Genomic DNA, 23,185 nt, shown 5'->3' on the forward strand with positions numbered 1-23,185 from the left:
TGTTTAGAATTCCCCAGGCTTTAATGCCCATGTTTGAAAAAACTTTTACTGATTTAGATGCTAAACCTATCAGAGATAGTTGGAAATTGCAACAATAAAAAAAGAAAAAAAAAAACACTGATAAAGATTCAAGCTATTTGCAATCATTCTTTTTTCTTCAGTATTTACACAATAAAATTTAAATTGACTCTTTACTGCATCATTTGGTCCCAAAACTGTACTTAGCAGAAGCATCTGGCAGAGAGTGGAAAGATGAATCACTTCTTTCCTTCAAATAACCTTAACTTTTAAATCAAATCTCTCTCAACTTTTTACATCTCTTCCAATCTTTGATCTTTTTTATGTTTCCTGCAACTTGTAAAAAGAAAAATCAATTGAATATATGGAAAGAAAGCCCTCCTTCCCCTTTATCATGGCTATTTTGAACAAATGAAGGTGCCCAAAAGGTAGTAGTAGTCATCCTATTAACTCAGAATTCACAAAAAATAAAGAAATAAATAAGTTGCTTGGTTTAAATACCATCCCTTCTGCAGGGTTCATGTATGCCCTCAGTTGTTCCATATGCCTGTTGAGGTGCCAAGAGAGTGGACACGCAAGCTCAGTGACTGCCAATCTGCAGATGCAGGAGCTGCCTGCTCATGCATATTAAACCCACGCCACCTGCTTGTCGTACATCACGCCCTGCATTCGCAACCCCAGGAATTTTAATCAGCTGCACTGACAGGAAGCCACCCTCCAGTCCACGTAGCTGAATCTTTTCAACCCCCTGCCCCCCTGCTTGATTTTTTTTTCTGTAGAAATCAATGCTCCTTGCACTTCTAATTTCTTGTTAGGTGATTGGGTTGAGGGTAGAAAGGAGGAAAATCGCTGCTAAAATTGTATTAGCATTAATATTTCCAATAGTACTTTATTAATTTTTTATTTTTTTTTATTATTTTTTTTTGTGGCTGCTCTTTTGCAGTCTTCAAAAAGACAGAGAAAAAGCTTGAAAGTATGTTTTTTTTTAAACTCTTCTTTTCGACTTTCCCAATTCTACTGGATCCTTTTACACACAGTAGAGTTAAATTATATATGCTTGGTGATGAAAAGGTATTATGATAGATACATGAGTGTAGGATTATTTTTTTTCTTAAAGAAAATAATCTAAACACATGACAATCAAATCCATAAACACAAAAAACTAATTTGAATCTTTTCTGACAATGTGACTGAAGCTACAATAAGCAAATGTAGACACAATTACGTATCCCTCTGACTCCAGCGCTCAGTCATTCTGCCAGATATGCTGGTGCAGCACAATCCTAAAAAATCCCCAGGATACATTTTTAATGCCATCTTTTTAAATATAGCCTTTTCATAAAAAGGCAGATGGAATAAGGCGCTGCCAAGGTGGGACACCGTGTGCTAACAGTGGTCTGGTAATAGTTGATTGGCAAGCCAAACATTCTGTTTAATTCATTAATTTTTGGCAATGATAAGTTGCATTACAAATTGTGTGAAATAATGTGATTTATTTGGAAATAAGATATTTAGATGAACATAGAATTTATAAAGTTATAAGCGAAGGTTCTCTTGGTTGCAAAGATGTTTTGTGAATTCAACATTTCCCTGTAAAACATTTGTGTGATTTAATACATTTTATTAATTAATTAAGGGATACTGTCAATTGTATTCAGTTTATCACAGAGTTCTTTAGCCTTCTTCACAACTCCTTTAATTTATTCTGGCATGCTGGATATTAGAACCTCAGCCAAATACTACCAGATGGTAACCCATTCTCGTCGCATCAGTGCTTGGATTGTTGGTTTCTACTTATCCACCTGTTTTTTGAGATTTTACATCAGATTATCAATGTTGTTTAGACCTTTAACTGAATTTTTGGAAGAAGCTGCTGTTGGATCCTCTTTATTAACACGTTTTATTCTTGGCAGTTTTCTTACATATAAGCAGGTTAAGACATTTCTGCCTAAAGGATTTTTCAATTCAATAGCACTCCCCTAAAGAGATGGTCCATGTGCCTATACAGTCTTTGCAACGTCTTAATTCCTTCCATATTGCATGTCTACCAGAAAAATTCCAATCTGGATCCCTATTTTTCTTCAGAATTGCTTTGAATTCAGCATATTGTCATAAACCTTTTTCAGAGATTTTGGTCCACATTTACAAGATGGTGTCGTGCAGATTTGTCTGCCCCAAATTCTTTCGTCAGATCCTGTTTGTCCATATCCCAAATAAGTTCAATTGGAGTGAGATCTGGTGACTGTGGAGGACTCATTGCAATGTTCAGGAAACGAGTTTGAGTAGGTAGAAGGTGTGACATTTTACATCACCCTGAAGATTGGCTGTGTAACTTTCCTACTCACTTCAATTTTTATTATTGAGAAAACATTTGATCCTTAAGAGGTTTTTTGATCAAAGGGTTTTAAGGGAGAAGTTTTAGGGCTGGTTTGATCTCTGTTGCTCAACAGATTTAACTTTACTTACAGATTGAATAGGGCTGTTGTTAGTTAATTTGGTTTGAGAGAAATTTGGTAACAAGAAAGGTGTGAGTTGGTATGAAACTGACTACACTTAGTTTAAGTGTATACAGGCTCTTGGTTAGTTGGGGGTCTCTTCAATAAAAAGCCACCAAAAACCAAAACATTTGAAACCATCTCCCAGTGAGAATAAGTTTAAAGCAGCTCCCTGCAGCATCTCACTCATGATACCCCTACTGTATACTGTATACATACATGGCTACACACTCCCATGTTGGCACATCCAAGCCACCAGTCCTCACCACCCCTAGCAATAATTCAACGACATACATAAAAAGATCGGTGGACTCCTGTTTTTTGAAGCCCTCAAATTTATGATGGATTTTATTTTTGCTTTTCTTTTATTGGTCCACGCACACCTTTTTTTTTCTCTCTTCTGCCATCATTGGGTGTCTCTCAATTCAGGGGCAATATCCTTTGAAGGACCCAGCCTATGAGGGTTGGATCCTTAGAAGACGTCAAAAACAATGAAGGCTGGAAGTGATAACCTGTGAATTGGGACAGTCTAGCCTGAGCAGCAGTCCTGCACTCAACTCGGTGTAACATCAGTTGCATAGCAACTGTGACAGCATGAGGCACAGACCTAAATATCATTTGTCTGATTCTTTGTTTATTTAATCCTTGAGAAACTGCAGCCCTTACAGTATGCCGGGGCTGCAGGCATGTGAAGATGAGCTACTGTAATTATCAATCTCATACCACCAGTAGAGTTAAATCAAATTATCTCATGCTGAAGGTTAACTTTCTTTTCAGAAAAGATTCACAGAACAACAAAAAGAAATTTTAATTAGGTCAAACATAAGCAGTTTTTAGATAATCTGAAGGCGTTATGTTACCTTTTCCATTGATGGGTTCAATGCTATCAGCCAGTATCAGGCACCCCTTCTCCAGGTGAGGGAGGGAAGCCTGGTCGGCTTACAGTTGCAGAGGCAAGCTGGTGCAGAAAAAACTCTTTTTTTATTTTTATTAAGATGGATCCTAATAAAAACAGCAGAGTTTAATTAACCCACATTCTCACCTCAAAAAAATCTTAAAAGTTTATTTTGGGTCCTAGAAAACATATTATTTAGTTTCATTCACACGTTTGCTACTGCCTTCTACCACTTCTGCCAGAGCTTGATCAATCTGCATTGATCCTCACAAAATCATGGGAAATAGAGGATCCTTCATATCGACCTAAATCAATGATGCATTTGTCAGCTGTTTTTGAGGATACCTTTAGATGATTTGTGGATTAGCACAGCTCTCGGCGCAGTGCTGGAACCTAATCGGCCTACAAATGGAACCTTCAGAGGATCAACACCATCAATTGAGAAACAACAATTATTTAAATCCTAATTCTTCTTTTCTTGCTCCACCATTTTTAACCTGTGTGACTGCACCAGGGTGCCACCCACTGGCATGGTGTAAGAATTTCGAATAGTATTACAGCTCCTCCGCCTACAGGTGGTTTCATCTTTACACTTCAGCTTTTACGTGCATAAATCATATTCAAATTTTTGTGGATGTGGTCTATATGTTAGGCTTAAGGCTGAACTGTTTAGTTTTTAACTAAAATCTGCAGTTAAGTGCAGCAAGGAATGTCTTGACCCCTTTTGGAGAAACTAAACAATCTCTTCACAGACATTGCAGCCATCTCCTTAGGACGAGACTTAAAGTCTAAGGGTAAATAATCATTCCTGAAATGTCTAGGCCATACTTCTACATGAACACTCTATCTTTACCTGCATTTAATAATTTATCCGATCAGTCATACTTAATATGCACAAGACTTTCATATGTTCTATCATGTTGCTTTGTTCATTATGCTTTTTACACCCTCATTCCTTATGACTCTATTGTAAATACATATCAATAATTCACAGCATTCTCAAGGCAGCCTCAAAGGTATATATATATTAACAAAACTTTTTTAATCTAGTCTTAGAATCAAAATGAAAATTTTATATTTTTGCTTTTGCAAAAGTACTAAAGCAATCATTCTGATTAAATATATATTTGTTCCTGCTTCTTATGCTCATATTTGCCCTGTAAGCAGAGATAAAGAGAATAAAGTGCATCACTTTGCAGTTGAATTCACAGAGACAAGTCTTCCACTTCTTGAAAGCTTTTATGTGTTTCCCCCAGAGAGAATGGTTGTATGTTCATAGCTGTTTTGGCAGCTATATTATACATTAGTAGTTTAACTAATGTCATGTTTAGCAGTACCCCCACCCTCTTTCTTGGAATCAACGCAATAAAAAACACAAAGCTGCTTTGACACACTGCAACGTGATCACGTTATGCAGAAACACTGTAATCATGGCCACTTAAAACAACACAGTAAGTTGCCTGTTTGTGTTATGAAAAGATAGGCGGTAACATCATTCTTTCCCTCCTGGTGGTACATTATGTCAATTACACCACTAATTATAATCATTGAATCGGGATAAATTGTCTGTCTGGGTCTAGATTACAGCATACAGTATGGGCTGCAAAGACAAATTAGCACAGAAGAATTTGTGTCTAATAATGTCGGTCTTTTTTTGAACATTGTTATGAGCATCGTTACCAATCCTGTGTGTAGAGAGAAAGTTAGTCACGATGGTCAAATTACTTTCAGAAAGTGCCATTAGAGGATCTGAAGACCAAAAACAGAGTTTGAGATAATGCCAGGTTTAATCATCTATAGTTGGCTACAGTGCAATGAAGGAATAATCATCAAAGAAGGGCTAATTATAACCAGGAATCAGTATCACTGTTTGTTTCATCTGTTTCATGACATTTTTGAGATATTATTGTCTTAATTATTTATTGCCCACGAAAACTGCCAGAGGCTGAATACTGATTTTAGGATACACATGTTTTAAAACTGATAACATGTCATCAATCACACCATTTCCAATGTTTGAATGATTTTGTCATTTGAAAGGGATGCCAGTAAAAGTGTATCCTCCTCTCCAGATTGTTAAGGTATTTTTGCCAGCACTGTAATCTTTCAGTCACTCTGAAAATTCTCTGTACAACTTCGAAGTCTCATATTATGCAAACTTCACTTAGTAGACATTTTGTTACAGTCATATGTGTCTTTAATCATGTTGGTTTATGATATAACCCCTTTAACCTCTATCATTGCCTTTCTCCATCTCTTAGCTAATGTGTGTTTGAATATGGTTTGTTTGATGCCCTTTTTTGCAGTAGGAACCATTCAAAATAGCCTGTCCCAGTCAAACGCCAGCCGAATGACAGCCCACTTCCCTGCAGCTCCCAGTGAAATCCCCTCCAACTTCCAGCAACTGGCCTTCTCCTGGGCACCCTTTCACTGAATTACAAGGTCTGACCAGATCTTAATATCCACAAATCATGACAAAAATAATCTTGTAGTGCAAAGTTTGATATTTAAAAAATTATTGTAGGGGACCAGCCAAGGGTCCATCAAGGAAAGTGACATTTTAGATGGCTTCTACTGTATGTAATTTGTGGAACTATGCTGTCCAGATCGGCCTGTAAAAGCCCATTGGTCAAGCTCCCGCCTCCATTTCAGGTATTATTCTGTGTTCCTGGGTCATCTTTTGAATTCTTGATTGGTTGTCATAGTTTCGGGTTGCGGGGGTGCAGCCTACAGGAACACAGAGGTGTGGAAAGCCAAAACAGGTCATTAAGAGGGGCTGAATAGGAGATTTTTGGTAAAGGCTGTCTGGCCAATCTGCATGGAATTTTCCTCCCAAAATGACAAGAAACCTGCACTGGTGGCCTCATTCGCAATAGTATGTAGAATAATGTGGGATAATATAGGATAATAAAGGACCTTTAAATTTTTGTGAGCAGGAGAGTAAATGTCACCTTCAGTCAGAAAAATCATGCATCAAAATCTAAAGAATATTCTCACCTAGATTTAACAGTGGTTCCTAATTGGCTACTAGTTCAATATTTATTTATTTAGTATATATTATTTTCTTATTCATTATTATTTAAATAATAAGAATTACCCTGCAACCAAACAGGCAGGCTGCTTGATAGTCATAACCTTTTTCGACAGGCAGCTCACCATGATTAGTTATACAAATGCAGAGACATGAGCTGACCACAGGATAATGCACACATTTGTTTAAACAATTTAAATACAGTGAATTAATTCAAATAAGAGTGAAGATATATACGTTTATTGGTAATTTACTAACGGCCTTGTTGGGCTATCATCTAGCTCTGGGACATCTATTCCAAGAGCCATATTGGCTACACAGGACACACAAACAAAAAATAAATAAAAGTGCACATTGTTGAGTAACATTAGATTTTTGAAATTGCCAAAAGGCTGAAATAAACTTTGATTGTCTTTGTGTGTGATTTGATGAAAAACACTCCTCCATACATCGTTAGGTTCTCTGATATTTACCCATTGTACACCCTGGTTAGGTCTGACAGTGGGGACATTGCTCTTACTTGTCTTGCACATCCTACTATAAACAACCTGAGCATTCTGATATAGCAAAGAACAGGCTGTCAGGATACTCTCTCGGCTATGCAATTTTTAGAATGTGGAGTAACATTTCACAATCTACTTATACTGTTTGTTTTGTGGCAGCAGAGACTGACTATGGACTGCAGGGGCTAACTTGTTGTGTGTACAGTCATCATTCATACTTTAATCAAGAGTCACCTGAACCAGGATCAGGAGATAATGTAGATAATTAACACTGTTCATTAGGGAGTTGACTGCCTCCCTTCAGGTTCATTGTATGTGTTATGTTTGCAGGGGGTGTTCCTTATTACCTTCTCTGCTTTGGTCATTATAATGGGAAACTGTCAAATACCATTCAAGTTGTCTGAAAATGGTTGCTGTTAAATAATTACTTGAGTGAAGTTGTTTAATGGAGAATAATAATAAAACGAACCTTTTTAAGTCAACCAACTAATGATGAAAGGCATATAAATGTTCCTCATTAAAAGTGATTCATATTCTATTTAATGAGGACAATGGAAGGAATACCAATGAGGATTTAAAAAAAAGTTCAGGGTAGAGGCCAGAGGACCACCACAATTTAACCATCAGAGAAGGGCTGTCTGTGACAAATGTCACTCTAAATGCTTGTCATCTAGCTGTCATGGGAGCCAAGGCCATGTGTCCCTATACCCTGCCTACACACAGTGTATGCCACATTTAACCTGGTCAGAGACTACTTGTTTATCACATCAGAGAAAAGGGGCTTTTTGTTTTTTTATGTTTGGGAGTGGAAACATGGTGTATTTATATTTCTTGCTGTTTGGACTTGTTTGGCTTTAAATCATAAGTGCATGATCAAATCTGCTTCAAACTGGATATGATTGACCTTTGAGACCCTTATGAAGTCCTCTGTAGGATTACATTGTATTTTGACTCCACTGCGCCCCCTATGAAGTGTAAACTTCCATATCTGGCTTTGTGTTTAGTACATTGGTTTGAGGTTAAAACAAAACACTTTTTAATTTTGTCTATCATGCTAACTAAACAAAACACATAAATGTAGCATTTGATATATTAGTAATACAAGATATAATGTGGAATTCAAATATTTTGTGTTTGAGTTATTTACTTTGTTAACTTGGTTAATTTGCTGCTCTCTTATATCTTAGATTATCACTAGATTTTGCGTTATGTCTCTGCTTAAGATAATAGAACATTTTAATGCATTTAATTCTACAACTGTTTACTGGTTAGAAAAATTAGGATTCCATAAAAATATATTATATTTCTTTTTTATTTACAGAACCCAAGCTAAAATTTAAGAAGTACCTTGAGAAACTATGTGTTGTAAACTAGCTCTAACTTAAGAGAGTTAATTGAGTTTTATTAAATAGATCCTTCTTTACAGGATAAAGCTTTACTTCAGAAAAGAAAGGGGGAAAACAAGTATTAGTCATTTTTAAACCCTTGTGAGAAACAGTATAGCCAGAGCCTGTTTATTCTCCATACTCACTGCACTTTGTATTTCTCTTAAAATGGTTCTGTCCAAAAAGCAGCAGTGCATGATGGGTAACCAATCAGCATGCTCTCTTAGGATTTTCCTTGTACGTATTGAGGAGCTCTTTGATGTGAGCTGCAGTAAACACAGCCGGTTCTCCCCCAACCACCGTCTCTGGAGGGATGAGGCTCAGCACAAGAACACTAATGAGCACATTAGAAAGAGGCCATAGAAGGGAAACTGCTACAGTGGTAAATAGGATTGTCTTCTGTGTTCCTGTGGCAAGAATACTCTGGCTGGCTGCAGTGTGTAGCTGTGCTGACATGTTCTCATTCTGATTTAATTGTATGTAAATGAGTCATTGTGTATGGTTTCTGCTGAATATGGGATCCTTGAAGGTTGGATTACATAAGCTTTGTCATGAAATAAATTTTACAAATGTGTAATACTGTAATCTAAGAGTTTATTTAAATATAGAAGGTTCAAATATGAATACAGCTTTGAGTCCCAGTTAACAGTTAGGGTAAATGCCATGTATTTATATAGCATCTTTTTAAGTTGGCGCTTTACACTGTGGTTCACCCACTCACATACTGATGGTGGCAAGCTACATTGTAGCCACCGCTGCCCTGGGGCTAATGGAAGCATGGCTGTCATATACAGGGATTACAATCCATGGGATGCGTCTTTTCCAAGGACACAACTGAGATCCACATAGATGGAGTTTTAACCAGTGACACCGACTACAAGACAAACTCCTACTGTACATTCTAGGCCATTGTTACCCCCATCAAGCAATTTGGCCTAAATTGTAAGACCATTGCTTTAAAAATTTTTATTATTTATTCATTATTGCTAGAGGAAATTGTCATACTTGCTCCTATTTCATCTGAGAAAAATATGTGAAAAATTGATTGATTGGTTGGTTGACTTAATTGATCTCACAGTCGAGAAATTTACTCGTTACATCAGTTCAAATAGTCAAAGGAGGAAAAAGGTGCATGGGATATATATACTGTAGTATATACAGTGCGTCCATAAATGACAGCTTTTTTTTTTTTTTTTACAGCGGGATCATTATACAGGGTTATTGCAAAGGGTGTTTACATGGATATTTATATAGATGGATATTTATATATATAGTTATTGCACTTCGTGTCAAATATAGAGAAACGGGTTATTGAACAGGGTATTAAATAGTAATTGCACATTATACAAAAAGATTATGTGTAATAATATGTACTGTACTGTATGTCAATAAATTATATACATTACATATCACAGAAATTTCCAACTGTACGAACCTGTGAGGAATAGTAGGAAATGGCTTGGGTAGAGCTTTCAAAGGAACAAAAAGCCTGTGAAAGGTGAGCAGCACTTGACTTGTTTCTTGACTTCCAAAGAAGTTACCAAATAAAAAATCTGTTTCTATGGTCTGTTAAGCCTCTGCAGCAGCCTGTGTTGAGTCTCCTTGAAAAACAACTATTTTACTGATAAATGTTTGGTGTTAGTCACTACAGCTTTCAGTACTTCATCAGATTTTCGATCAGACATTCACAAGTATCAGAATATGCTGTTGTAGAACAAGACCTGTGGGATTTAAACCTGTTCATATGGAAGCAAAATAAAAGCAGTTTTCCATGTGTGGCTCTCTAAATATTCCATCCCAGTGATAAAAGCTTTGTAAATGCTTTCATTTAAAGCTACAGTGTGTAATAATTACAGGGATATACAGTCAGAAATGTAATATATTATACATAACTATGTTATTTATCATCACCTATGAGCTCAGCCTCTTAACCTTAATATTTGCGTTGCCTTAGAATTCGTTATTTATAATTACATAGGAGCGGGTCTCGCAGCCATGGAGGCAGACATCTTTGCCTACGGCAGCGCAGAGCCAACAAAATAGCGATTGCGAGATCGCCCATTACGCTCGAAAGTAACTACGGCAAGTTGAGAGAGATGAACTGAGACGGCACTGAACAATAGATGGCAGTATTAAAATTATCTATGTAAACAAACCTCATCACTTGAGAAGGTAGGTGATGCAACGTCGTGGAAGACATTTTGTCCCGTAACGCTCGCCGTACTGTTGGGGGGGAGAAGCGGTGGGGGGGAGATGTTCATGTTGCTGCGGTCTACAGTCTGGACGTTAGATGTCGCTAAAAATTACACACTGTAGCTTTAATACCATCCTCACTTTGTATTTTATATCTGTTATTTGTTTGTATTTTATAAAGAAAAAAAATTTGAGAAATAAACTCCCTGCATTTAACCCATCCATAGTGGAGCAGTATGCTGCCATTGTGCAGCACCTGGGGAGCAATCTGAGGTTAAGGGTCTTGCTCAGAGTGCCAGCCTGTTGGAGTTGGTTTTGAACTCACAACCTCATGGTTCCAAGCCATACGTTCTAACCACTAGGCCACAACTCCTCTGATAACCGTTCAGTGTGTGCATGTTTTATTTACCTTGTAAATGTCTGATTCAGACCTTTTTCTAGTTACCAATCAATGCAGCCTATACACCACCAGTGGTGTGCCGCAGTATGAAAACCACAGATCTGTTTTTTGTATCCATAGGTCTGTGGAGGCTTTAAAAAAAAACTCACCTATTTAACTTATATAGGTTGAATTTTTTTTTACCGAATTTGACCAAAAACACCTTGTTTTAGCAGACTGAGCCTCCCGTAAATGTGACACCCAACCAAGGTATTGTTCTTGTAAGGCAACAAAACAGATACGACCCTTACGTGATCAGACACATTTTTGGTTCTCTTACATAGGATTTAATCCAGATGGGTAAATGTGGCCTGTTCTTTATAAGCAACTCCATTACCTCTCAACCTGCTGATCCTAAGTGGTCTTCCATCAGATTCCAAAATGCTGAGAAATAGTGCAATATAAATAGTGAAATAGTGCCATAGTGCAGTGTTGCCAGATGCTTTTGGGGGCACTGAGCCAGGAAGTTACAGGTCTAGCACCTCTAGTGGCTAAATGTTACATAGTGACGCTTTAAGTAGAGCAAGAAATCCTGCTGCAAAAATGATTTTAAAAACATTCTACAAAAAACTTTAAATAAATTAATGTAAGGCCATGTACTCCAGCATAAAGAGTTGTACAGTTTTCTGATCGAGGTAACAAAAGACTGGAAAATCTTTTAATCAAAGGTGAAATACTTCACCTTAGACAGGATTCTGTGCTTGAAAAAGCTTTTCTTGACACCTGCTTATTTGACTTAAAAGAACTGTCAAATATCGAGCCTAAGTTGTTGCTTTTTTCATAGTAGAGCAGGTAAAAAGGAGCTCAGAGGCCAAAAACAAGTGCTCAACAATCTTTCCTTGACAGACATTCCAGTTTTTTTAAAGTTTTTTTTTATTTGAGACTCAGCAACGGCACAACACAAGTGAACTTCAAAAACATGGTGCATTGCACGTTATAACATGAGACCACTTTGAGGACAGGTTAAACGGCTGTATAGTGAAAATTAAAGGCACATATTTCTATTTTTGTTGTTGCATTGGGTCCACACAAATTTTTAAGTCTCTTAGTAGAGCAAAAAAGAAACTAAGCAAAACCGTACGACTTACTAAGTATATATTGTATACTTGAAGCATTTAGATTTTAAAAATACTGCACAAGAAATCCTTCAAGTCTGGAAAAAAAAGAAAAAAAATATATATATAAAGAATCATCTATCTGTATTTCTGTGTGCATCAAGGAAAGTAAGACATAAAATTTAGTTTTAAAAAGTCAAGGATGAATCATATTCTTACAGTAACTACCTTTTATTTGCACATTTCCATAATTTCTTTTACACATTCTGCTGGATATAGTTTCCGTAAGTCTAACAATATAGGGTTTTACAGAAAAAAAAGCTGTAAGCCTTTAGTATAAATCATTAAAAATGAAAGGTCCAAGTCACTTTAAGTCAACTTGATGTCGTGTATGAAGAAAATTATTAATTTAAAGAATGTGCTGTTACTTATGGTTTTTTCTCTACAGAAATTTGGATTTAATATGAAATTGTAGATCCAGATACTGTAAATAAACATATAATTTTACTGTTTCTGATAGTAGTGTGCTTAAAGGATCGCTTCCTTTAGACATTTCTCCTGTGTGACAGGTGCTCATTCAAATGTGCTGGAGCAGCCCTTGTTATGCTGCAGATTTTTTTTGCGCCATTTCTTTGCTGTCACAGTGATGAAATGGAAACCCATAACAAATTGACAGCTGGTATTGCTCAAGGACAAACAAATCCAAAGATGACTGGGCGGGACGCAGCCAACAGTGCTAACAGAGGAGACGTAATCCTTGAAGGTGTCTGCAGGTCTTTGCAGATTTTTTCAAAAGTCGTTGAGTCCTTGTTGTCTGTTTGCAGACTTTGACAAAAAAAAAAAAACAGCAGAAATGTTGTCTTTGAAGAATTACAGGACAATATTTTTCTTCCCAGTAGCCAGCTGGGTGCTTATTAGGTGAGCATTTATTGTTGAAAGATTTAAAAATGGAGTCAAATTATCAGCTGTTTGCGAACCTACAACAGCTGTTTGCAAACCTACAACATAAGGTACATGAGGTTTTGTAAAAAACTAGATGGTTACAGGACAAACTGCATATGCACTAAAAGCAAGAATTTGCTTCCAAGGTGGCTAACCAAATTATGATTTAAACGGCATACTGCAAGAAAAAAACCAATAAATCTGCAAATAGTGTGGAAAGTTTCAATTGTAAAACTCCAAAAGAAAAAGCCAATGGAAGGTTACTCTTTAAAGAAGACTTTTCCCATTCTCTCATTTCTTTATATCCTCAATATTCTATTAAAATAATGTGGCTGGGTTGGGGCAGGGGATGGGTGACTGATCGGCATCTTAAACATACCCAACAGGAAGGCTATGCAATGGTGGGCTATGCAATGGTGGGCTCTTATTTTAGAGATAATTAGATAAGTTTTTTTTTTTTCTCCTCCCCTCCAATCTCAATTTTGTTTTGTTTTTTCATGCGGACCTTAAAAGGGTGTGGTATCTCCCTGCTGGCAAGAGTGCATGTGCAAGGGCACATGACTCAGTAAGAAGCAGAAAGTAGGCAGGTGGTCTCACTGGCAAGGTGAGCTGCACTGTAACTGTCAAAATAACACAATGTCATTGCACTGACTAAAGATTTTCAAACAGAGGTTTTTTACATGTGCATATAAGGAGGTAAATATGTTTAAAATCACTGTTTGAGCATAACAGCTTAATTTCAGAGTAATATCGACAACTTTCATTGTGTTGACCTGTTGCTTTGAAATGCACTGACATGATGCTTTAATCAAGGCTAAAAGCAGTAAATATAGATATATACAGTATATCTTTTTGTTTAGATTCTACACAGATTCATTATTCATATAAATGAAGTCTTAGACATTTCAAAATGCTACCTCTCCTAGGTAGCATTTTGAAATGTCTAAGCTTTTTCATTTGGTGCCTTTTTATTTCCTATTCATTTTTACATACATTATTTTGTGCACTGTGAAAAGATGTTTTTAGTTCCTAAAATCTGCTGCTGTTTGTTGCTGTTTTGTTTATGTTTTGAATTGGATACCTTAGAGCAATTCTTAAAGCTTTAATGATAACCTTTAAGAAATATGATTTTATAACACCTCTTCATTTCTAAGTTTTGACTTAAAACGTTTCTTTTTATGAGTAAGTCTTAGCCTTACTAGAAATAAAACTTGCAGATTCAAATTGACAAGAACAGCATGTAAATGTGATGCTCTGATGGGGCCTCTTTTACTTAAAGACAAAAATTTATCCAGCCTTCCAATTCAGTCATTCCTTCTGTTTTTTTATATGATACACAGCTTATAGCGATCTAATGACTTCAACTTTATGATTGCAATGCTGATTGCATCATCATGTGGAGTTCAGACAGTGGTTAGTGATGATTTATTTCAGAGTTAACGTTTTTATAGTTTTTATGTTTCTATCAAGCAATTCCATAAATAGTAGTATAGCATCTGGATCAGATATTTAGGTTAGCAACAATTGAACCTGTCACATTGGATGCAGTGTCAGCACCAGCAGGCAGTAGAATGTAAAAGATTACAAGAAGAACACTTGGCATGGTAGTGGCCAACCTGTCATGTTTGGTTTCAGGTTCCTAACCCACATGCAGAACACTCCAGAGACTGGGAAAAAGTTCAAAGGTTTATTAAAGAATTTGTACAATAAACAGGTCAGGTGGTTATCAGATCCAAGACTGGTCACGACTGGGTTCACTGCAAAGGGGGACAGAGGAGTTAGCAGATGTCCAGGTAATTAGCAGGATGTGAAGGTGCAGGTCTGTACCCGTTCTGGAGTTTGAGCAGAGCGGCAGAGGGGGGGAACCAGGAGGGTCCAGAGGCTGTCGGCAGGCTGAGGGCTTGGTGGAGACAGAGCTTGGTTTAAGTGCTTGCAGATCACCAGGTTTGAGTTTCCCTTCCAGATTCTTCAGAGAGCAGGCAGGCAGGTCTTTGACAGGTTTGATTCACCAGGGTTCTTCAGAGATCAGACAGACAGATTTCCAACAGAGAAACTCTTCAGGGTTTCTGGTTTCAGACAGGTTCAACCTGGGAAGCAGAGAAGACAAAACAGATCAGGTTCTGGTTCAGGTTTTCAGGGAGTCAAATATTCAGACAGGCAGGTTGGCTCAGGCTTGCTAACCATAACTGGCAAACACTCTGGCGCCGGAGTGAAGCTCTCCACCTCCTTAAATAGGGACCTCATGATGAGCAGATGGAAAACAGGTGTTGCAGGTGAGCACAAGCCCTCTGGAAGGGATCCTTGGCGCCCTCTGTAGGGCAAGCCTCCGGATCCCAACACAACCAACTGGACATTGTGATTTTTGATAAGCAGCAGAGGACAGCCGTAGTGATTTATTTTGCCATCCCAAAGAATGGAAACAATGGGGAAAAAAGAATATGAGAAAATGGAAAAAAAAACAGCGTCCGGGACGAACTAGAGACCCAGGAGGGCTGAAGGCAATCCTCCCAACTTTTATCGTCATTACACTGTCACAAGTACAGAGCAATGAAATTAACTCTGCATTCAACCCATCCCCTTGGGGAGCAGTGGGCTGCCATTGTTTGGCGCCCGGGGAGCAGTGTGGGGTTAAGGGTCTTGCTCAGGGACCCAGAGTGGGGCTCTGTAGGAGTGGGGCTCTAACTCAGAACCTCAGGATTCCAAGCTCTATGCCGCAACCACCAGGCTGCCACTTCCCTTAAATGCCAGTGTTTGTGGTCATTGAAGTACTGGGGATTACTTCCCCCAGTACTCCTTCTTTATACTGTTTGCTCTATGCCGTAACCACCAGGCCGCCACTTCCCTTAAATACTAGTGTTTGTGGTCATTTGAGTACTGGGGGCAGTAACCCCCAAACTGGAAGTGACTCCAACAGATACCTTGAGAAACGTCTGAGATCTCAGTCCAGAAACCTGTGTTGTGCCCCCCCCAAAATACTCTGTATTAATTTGTATTTGGTGTGCACATTATGTTTACAAATTAGTAATCGCAAATACTATTCCATGTGCACAAAGCGGTATTCTTTGGGAGCAGGTTTATATTTTTTTTGTGCAGGAAGTAGCCCTTTGTGGGTACAAATTAATTTTTCATGGGAGCAAATTGGTATATGCTATGTATACCCTCCTCAGTTTCCTGTCCCACTGCTGTACAGATCCTTTATGTATTCTGTTTACTCCCTTTACTAGACACTATTTTATGTACTTGTTTCAACTAATAAACAGTAGTAGACGGCGAGCTGTAAAGTTTATCCAGTTAAATAAATCCCTCCATTATTAAGTTGCACTGGATCCCTGAGCAGGAAAAGTTTAAATAGCAAATAAAAATTACATTTTTTAACAATATATACATGGCCAGAGTTGTCGCTTTACAGCTTTATGGTTAATTTACAAATATACAATTAACACACCAAGTTGGCATGACTGTAGAGTTTTTGAGGTGTTTTAGAAAAAAAGGTACTCTTCAAGACACTGGGTCTCCTGATGTAGAAAAAATGGCATCCAAACAGAAGAAATCCAGGGTCCTAAGGAAACCTTAAACTCTCAATTATAACAGAACATTGAGATTGTTGTGTATGAATATATATTGAGTTGTGTCCCTCATGCACTACTGCTCACTGCCGCCTCTTCAATGATAGATACAAGGGAGTTTTTAAGGCCATGGCAATTATTCTTTGGACATACTCATCTCTGGGGCTATTGTGTTCTATTTTCTATAAATAAAATTGCATCTTTGAATAGTTAACCTTTGGAACATCCCACTTTGGGAATATGTGGAATTAATATTACAGTGTACAACCTAGGAAGAAAGCGAAAGGGAAGTTTTTGATTATCAGCATAGACTGGAGACTCCTAAAAAAATGAATAGAAAATGTAATATGTATAAACATGTTACCTTATGCTGTTGTTAAATGTATTTTTATGGACTTTTTGCTTATTTTTTTAAGTTAACATTGTTTACTCTTGCTTCACAGTTCTGTCCTGCTGGAAGTGTGTCCTTCTGCCCCTCCTTCCTCTCTCTCTCTCCTGCATTCTTTTCTATTATGGATCCCTTGCACTTGCCGTGTCTTACTTTTTTTTGTTTAATTTCATTCATTACTTCCTTCTACCTTTCTTGTGTATTTTCTTCTTTCACCACCCCGCTGTCATTCTTTGCTTTATTTTATATTATGTCTCCTTGAACCCCAGTCGGCCTCGGCAGATGGCCACTCACACTGAGCCTGGTTATGCTGTCTTTCTTCCCGTTAAGAGAGTTTTTTCTCTCCACTGTCACTACAAGCATGCTTAGTGTGAGGGATCGCCTTTGAGTCAATGAGTCGATGCAATCAACTGGTTTTGCTTAGATGGAAAACTTTGAATCAATTTGACTGTATGATCTGGTGAACTGTAAATTGCCTTGAGATGACGTGTTGCAATTTGGCACCATATAAATAAATTGAATTGAATTGAAATTTATTCTTTCCATGCTTCTGGGTGCCCTTTCATCTGTTTTTTCTTTTCCCTTACTTGTTTATCCTGTTGATAATTTGTAGTATGCTTTGTTTTCTTTTTTAGGAAACAATAGAAATATTATCCACAAATTAGTAATTAACCTTTTTTCATTAATAGTTTTTTATTATTATTATTGAAGGACTAAGAGCGTAGGAAACATTTGTTTTAAATGTCTGGAAGTTTGTAGATGACAATTTTGATTGTGATGATTTTTCAGGAACCCTGATTTTATCTTTCAGACTTTTGACTCGGTCAGAGTGGTGTTTGGGTTGGCCCCAAGAGTAGCATAAGTCTTTCTGTGTTCCCTTTGATCTCTCATCATCTCTAAGGTCTTACATCAAGGAGCCCTAGATTTATAGATCAATACCCATAAGTATAACATAGATTGAGCTGGATGTCAAAGAAAAATAAACAGATTTTTACAGTTTTTCTCTCTCTCTACTCATATTGTTGGTCACAAAAGGCCCCTTTCCAACGAGAGAGTAATATAAAGTCGATCAGGCATGAATTATGTGGCAGATTCACACAAAATGAAAGACAATTACCAGAATATGACTTGTGAATAAAATTGTGTTTAGAAAGGTGTGCTGGGCACACAAAGTAAACGGATGAATTTGTGTAATCCAATTCTGTTGAGCATAGTGGCATTGAGCATAATACCAGTCAATCCCATTTTTAATGCTTGGTTATGTGGTGCATAAGTGTAAGAGAGTGATAATTTTTGTGCATGAGTGTCCCTTTCTAGTTTTCTTTTTTTTAATTCACACTCATTAGTGTGCAGTCTGACACAGAATATTTATTTGCCCTGATAACTTGGCTGACAGCTGTGCATATTTCACTGGGTGGAGAACCCTGCATTGCAGTGCTCGCTCATGGCAACCATGCTTTTTATATATGAGAGTGCTTAGGGTCAGACTGGAAGCAGAGAATTACAGACATATCAATTGGCCTATTCTTTGTCTGCCTCCTTGCTTGAAAAATTGGAACCCAGAGCACTGAGCAGATTTCTGTTTCAAATGCTGCATTTAAAAAGGGGGAATGAGTGATTTTGGTTTTTATTGACAAAAATCAACAGACTCAAATGTATAATTTCAAAACCATTTAGAAAGTTTTGAATTGCCACTGTTTTCCTCTACCTTTTTAATCAAGCACACGGAAACAGTCAAGCTGAGAATGCTTAATCTCATTAATGCCTAGTTAATCGGTTCTTACCAAATCAAATGATCCCCAGGCTCTCTGTTTTTAGCCTACCGATTTCATAAATTACAAACAATTATTTTCTGTCATCTGAGGGGCCATTTTAGAGCACTAAAATGATTTGGAGTAATTTGTCCCCAAAAAAATCTTTAAAAAAAAAAGAAAAGAGAACATGTTTCTCTGGTATTAGCTATGATTTAAGAGGACAAATGAGGTTCATTTCTTACTCTAATCTTTTTTTTTCTCTCTTTGTGTCTTCAGCACTTGCCCCAACACTTCCAAGTGTACGTTCAGAAGTATTCAAGCCATGTGTGGAGGATAAGGACCTTGCTTTCTGCCTGAATGAAGGAGAATGTTCCATCATTGAGACCGTGGCTGGAGTTCACAGACACTGCAGGTAAACAGAATCTGGATTGCTTTGTGTTGTTTACCAATATAGTTGTTCTATTTCATCTAACATATGTAGAATATATGACAGTACCATAGAACAATTTTATTTTTAGGATAGTATTTGTTTGTTGGGCTTTTTATGCATCAACAAAGGAGATTTTAGATACCTTTAATTTGAATGATTATAACTGTACTAAATGCTGGTGAAGATTCTCAGTCATCCAGGTGATAGTCATTCTAAAAAAATTAAAAAGGGGAACAGAGCACCTCGTCTGTTCAGACAGGCCAACAGTTCCCTCTAACGACCCTCTTTCAGAGATATAGACAGGTATCGGATATTGCAGGCTTACAAAGAACCCAAATGACCCCCATTGCTGATGGGTGGACCCGTTTGTCTGGTTCAATTTGCATGTTTTCTAAGCTAAAACAAGGCTTTGTTTTTGGTCCAATCTATAAAGTCTCAAACTCAACGCTATTTCTGATATTTTGAATTGAAAAAGCTTTGTGGATGGGAAGCAAAACATCTTCAAACTTTCAAACGAGTCCAGTGGATTGTCTTTTAACATTTTTGGAATAGCTGTACTAATCAATAATAGTCTACTTCAAGCATCCCCAAAGTTGGTCCTTGAGGGCCGCTGTCCTGCAGGTTTTAGAGGTTTCCTTGCTCCAGCACAGCTCATTTGTAACTGAAAGCTGGTTAACAGGCTTTTGTTCAACTGCAATCATCATAATCAGCTGTGCTAAAGCAGGGAAACCTCTAAAACCTGCAGGACAGCGGCCCTCGAGGACCGACTTTGGGGATGTCTGGTCTACATTGTCCATCCCTTACCAGGAAAATAGGTCAGGTTAAATTGAATTGAGAAAGCTTCCTGGAGAGGTGGTGAAACGTCTTCAAATCTTGGAAACCAAGTCCAGTGGATATTTTTTGAACTTTTATGGAAAGGTTAAACTGTGAGACTAATTATCCAAAGTTATTGCAGCTAGCATTTATAAAAATACTATATTATAGTTCTTGCTATTTTTGGTCTTAACCATCTAACTTACAGCTTGATGTGGTAATTAAGTTTAATTTACTCAGCCAGAGTGCACACCACCTACTTCTTCTGTAAACAATAACAGGTAATCTATTAATGGATGATTGATCAGAAAAATTATCTGATTTTTAAGCTACTTGCAATCTGCTTACTAGTCAGTCTGAATTGTGCTGAAAAATCAACAAATTTAGGCCAATACTCACACATTTATTTGTGCATTTTTATATACTGTATGTCATGTTGATTTAAGAAGGGTAATTTATGTTTTACTCCAATTGAGTGTCTATACACACACACACACACACACAAAAAAAAAAAAACACATTTAAAATAGTTGTGGAAATTCACCTAAAATACTAAGATCCACATCTGTCGTGAACTCTTTGATTTGTACATCCCAAAGCGCAAAGGAGTTCTGTTCAAAAGGCATGCTGGGTTTAAATATGCCGTACCCCCTGTCCTTGCTTTGATCTGACAAAAGCATTAATAATGATAGCAATTTTATGAAAAGTCTCCCCCCTCATGTCTTAACCTTGGAATAAATGTTGTCGGGTATGACCCCTTCAGTCGCTGTTGCATTTTAATGTAGTGGTAAAAAAAGAGGCTCTAGCAAGAACTCTTTGATTCTACTTTTTTTTCTATTTACCCAGAAAGTCATTCTGTTCGGGCCAACAGAAAATAATATGACTCTAGTTGATACATTTCCGTGTGCTTCTTTCTGGGCAGACGTGAAGCTCAGATTGTGGACCTTTTTTCTGATTTCACCATCAAATTCAGAAACGGCTGTTGTAAAGTGAGGACATTTTGCTGGTCCTCTACGACGTTTTTGGGTAATGCTCTTTTTTCTGGCTAGGGTGTGAAATGTGTGTGTGTGTTCTGAGGTCTATAAAAGTAGTCCTAAGTAAATGAAAGGTGTGATTAAGAGTTTTTTAAAAGCTTTTTTTGTTTTTTATTATTATAAGTCTGGTCAATGTACAGTAAAAGTCATTATCCATTTATGTATGATGTTTTATGCATTTTTCTATAACATCAACCTGCCCAGGGACTACAAGTGTAAATTAGCACTTGAACTATAACCTAGTATAGGTTATATAGATCTCTATTTAATTTAATTTAGAGTTACAGTGAAGTATGCACTGGTAGGTTTGGGTCTGGGGTTACTGTATGGGTTAAGGCATCAAACGGTTGAGAACAAGATTGGAGTCAATGGGAGTCAATACATGGTCCTCACTTTCTACTAAGACAAGAATGTGTGTGTGTCTGGACTGTTGCCCATGTATTAAAGAAACAATTGCAAATTTGTCCTCTACAGGAATCACTGTTACCCACATGAGTAAAAATTTACTGTAAGAAAATGAGAAAAATGTCTGCCATGTTATTGAAATAGATAAGACAGAAACAAATCTATCGTGTGAAGAGAAGGTAAAATTAGTTTTACTGGATGGGGATATGGACGCTTTGGTCATTAATAAAGCAATATAAGTTGGATAAAATATTTTGTATTAAAGGGCAGGCTCTCATCCATATATTTGGAAACCTCAAAACAGAGCAATTGCTCGATGTCCCAGACATTAATTCGCTTTTAAAACCTGCAGCACAAGGTTAGAGAACAGATGATGTAAATTTCAGAATCTTCAAATGCTCTCTTAGGAATCTTGAGCATATCGAAGCATCTTTGCAGCACCATGAAAATGAAAATGATTGAGTCCCACAAAGGTGTGGAGGGCTATAAGTAGATGTAAAAGTGCTTTAGATAGCTGAAAAGGCAGTTAACAGAGGTACAATTGAGGTGAAAGAAGATCAGTGCCTAGAAGTCGCAGGCACAAATGGAAAAAAATCTTACAAGGAAGGACTGAATAAATTAAAAAATAATGTTTAGTGCAACTCATTTTAGCATGATTTACTTCCCACGTGTAAGCTTCTGGTAGAGTCCCATAGCTCTAGCTATTCACAGCCTATTAAGACTAGCAAAATATGATTCCTTGCTCAAGACATTTATCATGGGGCCTAATAATTGCGAAGATTAAAGCAAGGCTCTTGACAAAAGCTGTTTTGTAAACTACTAAGCATAGTGCAATAACTATGTACCTGCGAAAATCTTTGCCAATTTAATAAACAGTCCTATAATTTTAAAAACAGAATTATGGAGATTCTGCTTTTCTGAGGAGTAATGAATTCTGATACATGAATAGATATCTGTGGTTTGCCGACACTGGTCAAAACTATGTACTGCAAATTTTCCAACATATTAAAATTGTTGAAGCACAGCATTCAGCAGCAAATCCTCTCTCGGGTTTGAGAGAAAATTTAAGATTTCTACACACACTATGGAGAAACCTATTTAGTTATAATTTTTTTTATCTAAATAATTGGCATGTCTGGATTTAAATACTTTATTAATCAGGAACAATTTCTATTTTATACGTGCATGTATTGAACCATAGTAAAACAATGAATTTATTGCATTGGTTTTTATATAGTTTTTATCAAGAATCCATAGTCTTTATGTAACATACATTTTGATGAGACAGTGGCTCAGAATGCTCGTAAAATAATCAGTTTAATGGATGAAAAAACCTCTTATAAACCCTAAAAGCTCACACATAATTTTATTTAACTGTAAAAGATCATCGAACAGCTTTCTTTTCTACTGTATTCTAATTTATTTGTGCTCTGATTCCCCTCTTAACTTATTGATTTTCATAAAATAATACAGATGAGTGATTTCTGGTTAGAGGTAAAATGTATGCAGCCTGAAATTTTTCCTACAGAGCCTTTTTAAGAAATGTTTCGGTTTACGGTCAGGTAAAGAGATTTGCCAAGCTTCTAAGTTTGTGTAATAAATTTCTTTAAATATCAAAGAGTTGTTTTTAAATGGTATGCTTTTCAGAATTCTGGTTGTATTTGATCAACTTCCCTTTAAACAATGTTCAGACATTTTACCTAAATTTCCAAAAAACTTCTGCACACAGCATCACTTTCAGTTCCTGGATTGATCCATTTACCCACGGGGTGTGTAGGTCAGAACTGTCTGATGAAGGTCACACCATCCGAAACATTACATTAATAAATATATATATTT

At 37.1% G+C, this 23,185-nt stretch overlaps 1 protein-coding gene across 1 annotated transcript in view; it reads left to right on the forward strand.

The window, feature by feature from the left end:
- LOC107102111 (pro-neuregulin-3, membrane-bound isoform-like) overlaps positions 1 to 23,185 on the forward strand; it is a gene marked incomplete at its 3' end in the record, with an annotated part of 163,182 nt that overhangs the window by 37,529 nt on the left and 102,468 nt on the right. Inside the window, exon 2 of the mRNA XM_015401288.1 lies at positions 18,941 to 19,076. Coding sequence (XP_015256774.1) covers positions 18,941 to 19,076 — 136 coding nt within the window. The remainder of the gene's footprint in view (positions 1 to 18,940; positions 19,077 to 23,185) is intronic.

Source organism: Cyprinodon variegatus, unplaced genomic scaffold, assembly GCF_000732505.1.
Source record: "Cyprinodon variegatus isolate N-32 unplaced genomic scaffold, C_variegatus-1.0 Scaffold1204, whole genome shotgun sequence".
Lineage (NCBI taxonomy): Eukaryota > Metazoa > Chordata > Actinopteri > Cyprinodontiformes > Cyprinodontidae > Cyprinodon > Cyprinodon variegatus.